General features: G+C 41.7%; 1 protein-coding gene across 3 annotated transcripts in view; it reads left to right on the top strand.

Annotated features, from left to right (window-relative positions):
* The window catches only part of KIF2A (kinesin family member 2A), a gene marked incomplete at its 3' end in the record, with an annotated part of 59905 nt that overhangs the window by 39982 nt on the left and 8952 nt on the right, over positions 1 to 10971 (top strand). For all 3 annotated transcript variants that reach the window (XM_082013077.1, XM_082013078.1, XM_082013079.1), the window contains exons 15-16: positions 1278 to 1388; positions 10612 to 10679. In XM_082013077.1, coding sequence (XP_081869203.1) covers positions 1278 to 1388; positions 10612 to 10679 — 179 coding nt within the window. The remainder of the gene's footprint in view (positions 1 to 1277; positions 1389 to 10611; positions 10680 to 10971) is intronic.

A 10971-nucleotide genomic window follows, 5' to 3' on the forward strand; every position in this document is an offset into this window, starting at 1 on the left:
AGTTTTTAGTTCTGTTTTATGCTGTTTCACAGTTGCAATGCTTTTGTGGATTATCATCCCACAGTTTCTAGCTTCTGGAAGAAGCTGTTTCTAGGAAGTTTCAAAAGGCCACAAGTATACGGCTGCAGGTGGAGGATTAGCTGGAATACTGTAGAACTGTTCATGTAACACAAAAGCCATTCCATCTGTGCTGCTAAAAGCAAAGCTCTACTTTGAAAAGCTTTTGAAATATGGTTGTTTGAAGAAGTTCTGTCTGTAGAGTTGTTAAAACTGTACCAAGGAAGCCATGCATCTGAAAACACGCCTGTACACAGAGTATTAAGGCAAAGTCAGAAACTGGAATTAATGATCAAAATATGACAAAGACGACAACAACAACACAGAAATTTAAATTTAAACTTTCTTTGCGTAAGAAGTAATTTATCAGCTGATGTTAGAGCTCTGAGTGGGCAGAAGTGATGTTTAGATTAGTGTGGTCTTGGTTTGCACTGTTGTACTTGGTTGCTGCTGTAACTTCTATAGTAATTTCATAATACATAGTATTATGTACACTACTACACTACTACAATACATGTAGTACAGTATTTCTCACTGCAACTCTCCACCCAGTTGCAAACATTAGTTTAGCCCCATACCCTTGTGAGTGAAAGATGAGAACTTATCCCTGTTTTGTCACATGAAGAATATTTTAAAACAGGGAATGTTTTAAATTACATTTTCAGGTGTCTTCCAACATGGAGTACATTGATAGAGAGGTACGTTTACTGGTTTGTGACCTGTGGAAACTTTCAGAAAGTTTGTTCTCTTCTGAGCTGTAAAGACAGTCAGTGGTAGAGCCAGAATCAAAGCAGCTGCATTTAACTGATAGAGCTAACACGTGTCCCCGTCCACACTGTTTCTGCTGGTGAGAGTTGCAGATCATTCAGGCTTTTGCAGCTGGTAATCAGAAATAATTGGACATTTAACACCAACAAGTGGGTTTTTTTTGTTTTGGTTTGGTTTGGTTGTTGGATACGATAGGTGTAAACATTTTGCATGAGATTCAGAAAGTTTTTAGGTTCCTAAGTCCTTTTTAAGTTCCTACCTCTCTACTGAACTTAATGAGAGGTAAAAGCCCAATACTTCTTGAATCCAAGCTTTAATGGTAAATTTTAATGATATTTTAGCACACAGCAATAATACTAAGGCATATATCTTTTCGGATTTGGAACTGCATTTGTATTATGTTTATTCAATCCATGTTAAAGAAAAACGCATAAACCTGTTTGTTCTTTCAGGAGTGCATTAGAGCCTTAGGCCGAAATAAACCTCATACACCCTTCAGAGCAAGTAAACTTACTCAGGTGCTAAGAGATTCATTCATAGGAGAAAACTCCCGTACCTGTATGGTAAGTTGGTCTGGTTAACTTTGTTCTAACAATTACAAAGAGAAAAGATGCTTGGAATTTAGGCTTTTACATTTAAAAATGGACTTAAGTTCATTCACTAACTGAGTCTATATGTGGAGTGAGATTTCCAGCAGAGACATTTCAGATAACTTGCTCCCTTCTCACTGTTTATTGGCCTTTCTTATTGCTCGTTATAGCTTTTTAGCTAGGCACGGAGCTAGAAGGACTTCTAGCTTGAGAAGTCTTTTCTGTTTGTTTATTTTTAATAATTTTTAATTATTATTAATATTAATTATTATTAATATTTTTAAAAGTTTTAATTATATGAAAGTATAGTTTGATGACTCAGACTTTTAGAAAAGGTGGTGTAGACTGAAAGTACGGTGGTGAGTTACGATCTTCACACGACAGAGACAAATTTAAAGTTGGTATCAAAGGCATCAGAATGAGCGCTTTAGGCTGTTGGGGGGAAGTAGTTGGGATAGATGAGATGAATAGTTGTGTATTGTATAAATGTGCATTTGCATCAGTCTGAAAAACAGAATTCTTCTGTCAGATGGTGGAAAGGACAGATAAAAGCAGTGATGTCCAGTTGTTTTATTAGTGTATCCTTAACATTTCTCCTTATGGAAATGCAAACTCTGTGCTGTGGACACTGGTTGCTGGGCTTGTTTCTGTTGGTTACTTTTCACAGACTCCTTGGAATTCATTAGTCTAGAGCCAGAGAAGTCTGCAGGCCACAGCATGAAAACCATGGTGTTAGGGCAGCCTAGTCTTCTCTTTAGCTGTTAGGTATGGTTCTAATTTGAAAATGGTGGTAATACAGCATTTTTTATGACTCTTTTTTGTCCTTCAGTTTTCCAATGAAAAGACAGGATTGTTTTCTTTCCACTGAGACATAACTTCATAAATCCTGTGCAGGATCAGAAAGCTAAACTGTGCATCTCTAGCCAGTGTATCCACACTGCTGAAGAAGGTTTGGAATGTTAGCGTGTTGGAAATTACTCCCTTTACGTAGAATAATTAACTTTTGTGAATATTTCATTAAGTTCTCACCATCACCCTTACCTCCCTGAAGTGCTAACAAGCTGTCTTTGTTTTGGTGAAGCTTTTTTGTTTAATTATTACTCTTCTCATAGAGTTGTTGTAACATTTTTTTACTATTTAAATGTGTGAGAACGCCATCAGGAATAATCCATGATCTATGGGTGTTCAACTTCTGATGAAGCTTGCATTTCTTTCTTTAATATTCAGTATAGTTCTATACTAAGCAAAAAAATATTCCCTCTGAAAGTGAGTGGAAATATGCTTGTATTTTTTTTTTTTCATTCATATAACTACAGTTACTTTACAATTAAGGATAAGAAAACCCTTTCATGATGAGAGACTGCTTTCAAACTCATTGTTCTGTTACTTTTTCATGTAGTTTCTCAGTACTAGCACCACTTGTGACATTCTGGGTTTACATGTAATTTTTATCAAGAATTTTATGAACAAAGTTTTTTCTTAAGATACTGATGTGGGAGGAAGAACACTTGGGTCGTTGTGGCTTACTCTGAATTATAGTTGAAAGGAAGTAGGGAAAGAAAAGAAACCTACAATGCGTCTTTACATTTGTTTGAACTGAGCTCACATTTGCAGCACTTGTTCCCAGGATAACTAGATGGACGCAGAATGAAGCTGCCTGCCTAGAGAACTGACAGGTTTTTGAACAGAGTGTATTGAATTGAAGGAGGTGCAGGAGATACCTTAGCCTGGAATTACCTCCAGTCATCTCCTGTTGCCTGGAAGAAGGTGAGGAGATTTGCAGTCCAGTGGCCAAGTGGTGGGAACAGTGGATAATGATCAGCAGCTTCGCTGCTCTTCTGGGTCTTCTTTTGCCTCTTTTATCAAGTCAATTTATTCAGCCTTCCAGTGTGGTATTCACAGTTGGCTCCTTGTCAGGGTGTGCCTGGTTTGTAAGCATGTTCATGCGTAGGTTTTATATCATATACTGGCAGAATTTTACTGATGAAATCTACAGGGAAAGAAAAGGGCAAGTCATTACAGTTTATGATAGCTAAAGTTGAACAATATTTTATTAAATTAAAAGGGTACTTACCCTGCAGGTATGCTGACTGCTAGTTTGCAGCAGAGCAGTGTAATTAACTGCGGTGCTTCAAGCTTCTAAAAATGATGGCAAAAATAGTTTAATAATGAGTAGTTTCCTTTCACTTTAAAGCAGTTGACTGTATAGATCCTGGCTACATTCTCTAGAAGCGTCTATGTGAAGTAAATTAAAGCATAGAAGAACTTTTTATTTGTAACTGTTATAACTGTCACAAGATGGGATGTAGATCATGATACTATTTCCTCCAAAATATTTTAGCTTTTACATGCAAAAGAAATTAATGAGTTTGCAACATACAAATATCATTCCATTGGAAAACATTATTTATTGAACATGTAAGGCCTCTTTTAAGATGCTGTTTTTGCTGTCAGTGAAGAGGCATTTATTGTAAAGGGATTCCTCAACAAGACAAAGATTTGATACAGTGTTCTAATGTGCTGTTAAGGCGTAAGACATTTTGCAAATATGTAGTGCTTTTCAATATGGAATGCATATAAAATGATGTAGTAAAAACTTGCGGTTTTAACTACCTAAGACATTCCTGAAATGTCGTGGTATAAAATACCTGCTGGGCCTTTTCCACTTGCTTTCTGACATACTAATCTGTAAGTGAGATATATGAGTGAAACTTATTTGGTAATTTCTACACTTCATTTTTATTTGACTTTTCCTTTTATTTTTTATGGACTTCCTGTTGCAATTTGAAAAGTTACATCTTTAGGGATGGAGCATTCTCTTCTGTATATAAGATTAAACTGTGACTTGGAAGCTTCTTTTTTTTAAATTTTTTTTTCTGGATGTCCGAAAAGTATTTTGAAAATAACTTCATAACATGGGCATTTATGACTACGATCTGCTTAATTCTAAAAAAAACCAGAAACATACAGTCAGCAAAAGAGGTTGTTTTGAACTTTTTTAGTCATTGCAGTTCTACTGAAATTCTTGTCCTTAGAGTTTCAAAAGACATTTAAAGTTGTTTTTGAAGAGTTACATAGTAGAATGATATATCATCATTTGAAATTTGTGAGGTACCTACATAGAATAGTCTCATTTTTTAACCAGTGATGCATCTTTGACAAGCTGCAGTAATAGCTGAAGTGCCGAATCCCTCAGCCCTCCGAGGTGGGAGTAGGAGCCTGCAGACTTCAGTGTCCCAAAAGGGCCATTGATCTTATAAGCACTGTAGACACATTTGAAATAGGAAGAATGAAAATGATGGGTCTTAAAAATATTCCTGTCCATAAGGAGTATGGCTTTTTCCATCCTCAGCTGGAATTACGAATGAGGAAGTGAGCGACAGAGAAGTCAGAGCCTTCCTGTCCTGCCTGGATGTGGCTTGTTGGCACATGGGGACATGTGATGTAGTGGATGTTTGTGTTTGACAGACTGTCTTGTGCGTGGGTTCTTGTGTCCTGAACGAGGTATCCACATGGCTGATGGCACATACGGTAGCACTTCTCTATAGCAGCTGTAGCTTATACGCTTCAAAACCTTGGAGCAGTCCTCTGGTGTTACAGCAGTTCCCGTGCGTGGTGTGCTCTGAGCGTTGGACTGATGGAAGAGGTGCATGCATCTTTCACATGAAATGAGTTTGGGAGGGTTTTAGGAACTTGTAGGTTTTTGTTAATTAGCACCTAGAATACTTTATAAAGAACATGCAATCATATGATCTTTTTAAATCTACACTTGTTGTTTTCATTGGTAACTGATGTGTGCCAGTATTAGAGGTTTAAGCTTAATTCTGTATGGTAGCAGGCTCTTTAGACTTTCTAACCCCCTCCCACTATGTATTATTCCTTTCTCCCCAGTAGGAGAAATTCCTCTCAGGATGACTACCTGTGCTTTTGTACGGTAATGTGAGCAGCAGGATGAAAGAGAAGACCAGGATTACCTAATCTTCTTTCAGCCTCCTGATGCTGTGCTGCTACAAAAAATGTTAGTGTGTAGGATCACGGAGGTGTTTGTCCTGGGTAGTGTCTTTATGGCTCTCCTGAAGGGAGCAGAGATGAAAAAATTGGACTACTGCCAGAAGCTAGGACAAGTAATGATACCACTGTTGCCTGATCACAGTTATTATTTTTGCTGAGTGCTGGAAAGAAGGTGAGATCTTAGGGTATTTTATTTAACTGTATGTCCTGGTTTCATCTGGGATAGAGTTAATTTTCTTCCCAATAGCTGTTACAGTGCTGTGTTTTGGACTTGGGATGAAAATAATGTTGATAACACACTGATGTTTTCAGTTGTTGCTGAGCAGCCAAGGACTGTCCGGCTTCTCGTGCTGGGCTGCCAGCGAGGAGGCTGGGGGTGCCCGGGGAGCTGGGAGGGGGCACAGCCAGGACAGCTGGCCCAGGCTGGGCAAAGGGATATTCCATACCATACGGTGTCAGGCTCAGTACATAAACTGGGGGAGTTGACTGGGGAGGGACGCTGCTCAGGAACTGGCTGGGCATCGGTCGGCGAGTGGTGAGCAATTGTGCTGTGCATCATTTGCTTTGTATGTTCTTTTATCATTCTTGTTATCATTTTTTTTTTCTCCTATTAAACTGTCTTTATCTCAACCCACAAGTTCTACCTTTTTTTGCAAATTCTGTCCCCATTCCTCTGGGGGGGCATGGAGGGGGGGGCGTCGGGATGTGCGCACGTGCAAACGGCTGTGTGATGTTTAGCTACTTGCTAGGTTAAACCACGACAGTCCTTTCTGGCACCCAATGTGGTGCCCGAAGGGTTGAGATAACGACAGGTTTGACCAGAGCATGTTAAAAGATTTGTTATAAGCGTTATTTATATGAGTTTAACTGCTGCTGGTCACAATGTTGTGGTATTTGCTCTCAAAGTTATTGTGCTTGTTCTCAGGGTTGTGTTATGTTACTTGCTGTACATGCTCCCTCTTGTGCTGCTGATCATCCCTGGGAACTGGGTTGAGGTTACCATGTTTTCTTATTTATGTAACACTGGTCATGAGACTAATTTGGTATCTGTATTCAGTATTGATGTCACCTCTGTACTTCGGGAGCTACCTATTGGAAACTATTAATAATTACGCTTTTTACCTTTTCTCCTCGGAGAGCCTGTCTATGGAGGACACACCTTCCTTCATCCTCCCCTGCTCCTCCAGGCTAATTACAATAACTTTTGAGAATCTTGAATATGCTTGGGATGCTCCAACCAGCATGTTCTTATTGCAATGTCTACTGAATGTGTTTCTGGTCTTGTACTTGTTTAAGGTTAAACAACCATTTAAGAATATGACCCAGAGGTCTGCCCTGAGGCAGGATATTGATGGGTGGTACAGCATGTGGGAGAATATGGTGAGGTATCTAGAGAAGTTCTTACCTCCAATAGTCTGGAACTTTACTCCTGAACAACTACAGAACACTAATGAAGTGACAGAGTGTTTGGGGAAAAAAAAATTAAAATGCTGTGGCTGTACCAAAGAGGCACAACTTACCTCACTGTGCTGGGCCCTGGCCAGTATCTACCAAATATTGTTCGATAAAATGCAGCACCCTCAGGGAGAAGAGAGGGCAAATACACCGACAGGTGTTGCAGCTGCTCCAACCCTGAAGACAGGCACTGTGGCTGCTCCAACCCTCATTACAGGCACTGCAGCTGAACCAAAGAACTGACCCTTGCTGGTGTCAGTCGCACCTATACACAGAAAGAGATCTGGGAAACGAAAATCAGTTCATTTGATAAGTGATGCGGAAGCTTCTCCTAAGAGGCAGTGCAAGGATAAAGGTATTGCCCTGCCAGCAAGCAGGGAAACTAGTCTGAAATGGGGCCATCAGGAGAACAGGAGGAAAAAGAGGAAGAATTACCTGCTGTCCCCAGCCAAAATACTTGGTGGGAGGGCTCTTTCTTTTCCTCAGATGAAGAGGAAGAACTCATAAAAGAGATGATAACCACATGGTCCCTATCCCTGAGTGAGCTGTGACATATGCAAAAAGATTTCAGCCGTTGTCCAGGCGAGCACATTGTCACCTGTCTGCTCTGGTGCTGGAAAAATGGGGCCAGCATTAGAAGAAGAAAGAAATTAGAAGAAACCAGAAGGTAAGGAAGGCAGACAGCTGGAACCCCTTTGTAGGGAAGGGGGCATTGACAAAGTGATTGGAAAATGGGCGCAAGCCCTCAGCCTCTGGAGGCAACTCATGTCCGGTGTGAAGGAAAGGTATCCCTTCAAGGAAGATGTTATATGTCACCCAGGCAAGTGGACCACCATGGAGAGAGGTATCCAGTACCTGAGGGAATTAGCCGTGCTGGAGGTGGTTTATGATGACTTGAACAGCAAGCAGATATCCAAAGATCCAGATGAAGTTGAGTGTACCCAACAGCCATGTGACAGAAGATTGTATAGAGTATACCATCATCATATGCCAACTCATTGGCAGTAACGACCTGGAAAAACGGAGAGGAGCAAACAGTGGATGAATTGGCTGGTCAACTCTGGCAATATGAAGAGAATCTCTCTTCCTCCCTACAGGCCTGTGTCTTGGCTGTGGAGAAACTGCCAGACATGATAGCCAAGTAACTGTCCTGGGACCCTCAAAAAGGGTACTGGTGGGCTTTTGGCATGGCTGCCTTGGAGACGGAGGAAATTAAACAGCTGTCCACCTTCCCTGGTCTCTCAGAGGACCCTTCTGTTGTGGGGTTGCTGAGGGTTAAAGAACAACAGGTGCCGATCACTACCACAACAGTGCACCGGCGGCAATATCGCACCAACCAAGAGTCCCTGATCCCCATTCATAAGCTGATTTGTCGGCTGGAGAGCCAAGGAGTCATCAGCAAGACTCGCTCACCCTTTAAGAGCCCCATATGGCCAGTGCGAAAATCTAATGGAGAGTGGAGACTGTCAGTAGACTATCGTGGCCTGAATGGAGTCATGCCGCTGCCAAGTGCTGCCGTGCCAGACATGCTAGAACTTCAGTATGAACTGGAGTCAAAGGCAGCCAAGTGGTACGCCACCACTGATACTGCCAACACGTTTTTCTCAATCCCTTTGGCGGCAGAGTGCAGGCCACAGTTTGCTTTCAATTGGAGGGGTGTCCAATACACCTGGAATTGACTGCCATGGGGTGGAAACACAGCCCTACCATTTGCTATGGACTGGTACAGATTGCACTGGAACAGGGTGAAGCTCCGGAACACCTGCAATGCATCAATGGCATCATTGTATGGGGCAACACAGAAGAAGTTTTTGAGAAAGGAAAGAAAATAATCCAAATCCTTTTGAAATCCAGTTTTGCCATAAAACAAAGTAAGTCAAGGAACCTGCACAGGAGGTGCAGTTTTTAGGAATAAAATGGCAAGATGGACGTCATCAGATCCCAGTGGATGTGATCAACAAAGTAACAGCCATGTCTCCATCAACTAGCAAAAAAGAAACACAAGCTTTCTTAGGTGTTGTGGGTTTTTGGAGGATGCATATTCCAAATTACAGTCTGATTGTAAGCCTTCTCTATCAAGTGACCCAGAAGAAGAACGATTTCAAATGGGGCCATGAGCAATGACAAGTCTTTGAATGAATTAGGAGATAGTTTGTGCAGTAGCCCTTGGGCCAGTCAGGGTAGGGCAAGGGGCTAAAACTGTGCTCTACGTGGCAGCTGGGGAGAGTGGCCCTACCTGGAGCTTCTGGCAGAAAGGACCAGGGAGACCCAAGGTCGACCCTTAGGGTATCAGAGTCGGTGATACAGAGGATCCCAGGCCTGCTATACCCCAACTGAAAAAGAGATATTGGCAGCATATGAACGGGCTTGAGCTGCTTCAGAAGTGGTTGGTAGCGAAGCACAGCTCCTTCTGGCACCGTGACTGAGGGTGCTGGGCTGGATGTTCAAAGGGAGGGTCCCCTCTATGCAACTGATGCTGTGTGGAGTGAGTGAGTCGCGCTTACTACACAGCGGGCTCGAATAGGAAACCCCAGCCGCCCAGGAATTTCGGAAGCGATCATGGACTGGCCAGAAGGCAAAAATTTTGGAATATCGCTGGAGGAGGAGGTGATAATGTGTTGGAGAGGCCCCACTGTATAATAAACTGCCGGAAAATGAAGGGCAATGTGCCCCGTTCGCTGGTAGGTCCTGTGGCGTCGTGGGAAGCATCAGGGGCAGAAGGCTGCTGCCTGGAGGCCTGTGCGACAAGCCGTGGAAACTGCCGAAGGAGAAGGTGAACCGAGCCGATTTGCCGAGGTGACGGCCATCCCCGCTGGCTTTGGACGTTGCTGACCCAGGAGAGTGGCCAGTGCTCTGTCTCTGTGCTGGGCGGTCGGGGTGGCGGCGAGCGCCCTGCGGGGCCGCTTACAGCAGTGGGAGCGGAGCGATTGGCAGCGCAGAGGCAAACCCTCCTGGCAAGACGGTGCTGCCCGACTGGAGAATTAAACTTATTCATTAAAGTATCTCAACCCAGGAGTTACAGCCTTTTTTCCCCCGATTCTCTCGCCCATCCCGCTGCGGCGGCGGGCAGCGAGCAAATGGCTGTGTGGTTGTTTTCTGGCTACCTGCCGGGTTAAACCACGACACTGGGAAAGGAAAGACATAGATTTCAGATATGTCTGATAAGAAGTTAGCTATTGAGTATTGTTTACAGCTAACTTCTAATACAGGAAAAAAAAAATCTTTAATTAGGAAAATAGTTAAACACATGCTTATATATAACGTTTTTTGGACTGTGACCAAAATAGATCTCTCAAATCAGTATACAGTCTGCTTGAATGGAGAACAGCCTACAAAGATATATAAAAAAAAAATCTGGTAATTGTTTGCGGGATATATTAGACTTACTTTCTACTTAGTTGCATATTTCCCTTTTTGAGGAGTCTTTATTTTTTCAGTTAGAGTTTTGCATTTACGTATTACGTTACCAAGACAGTGAGATGGGGGAAATTGACCGAAATTTCTATGAATCCTTAACATTCCAGGTATAGTTAAAAAAATTAAATTGAAGCTTTGACTTGACATCTGTCTCCTTCAGGTGTCATTGTATAAGAACAGCTGTACATAGTAGACAGTATTTGTAGAAGATCTCAAATGAAACTGGAGATTAAAAAAAATAAAGTTAATTTGAATTCATCTGCCACTTCATCTGTACAAAGCGATTTATTAACCTGTGGCTTGTTTTCTCCAGATTGCTACAATTTCTCCAGGGATGGCATCATGTGAAAACACTCTAAATACATTGAGATATGCAAACAGGTATGGAAAATGTTACTGTGTATAGCTATACTGGCTGTTGATCACTGACATTTGGAATACTGTGGTTCCATGTTGCATGATTATTTTAGCTACTTGAAAAATTTTATTGTACTTGCATGTCTTAGTAAGTTTAAAACCAAGTTACTCATCCAGGCTCACAATGAATTTAAATTGTCACTTTTTACAACCATTGCAATAGAATAAATAGAAAATGCATTTAAGCCATTATCCAAACATGGATAATGTGGATTGCCAGGGATGTGGGAGGCACCCCTATTAATTTTGCCCCAGC

Source organism: Phaethon aethereus, assembly GCF_964289735.1.
Source record: "Phaethon aethereus genome assembly, chromosome: Z".
NCBI classification, from domain to species: Eukaryota; Metazoa; Chordata; class Aves; order Phaethontiformes; family Phaethontidae; genus Phaethon; species Phaethon aethereus.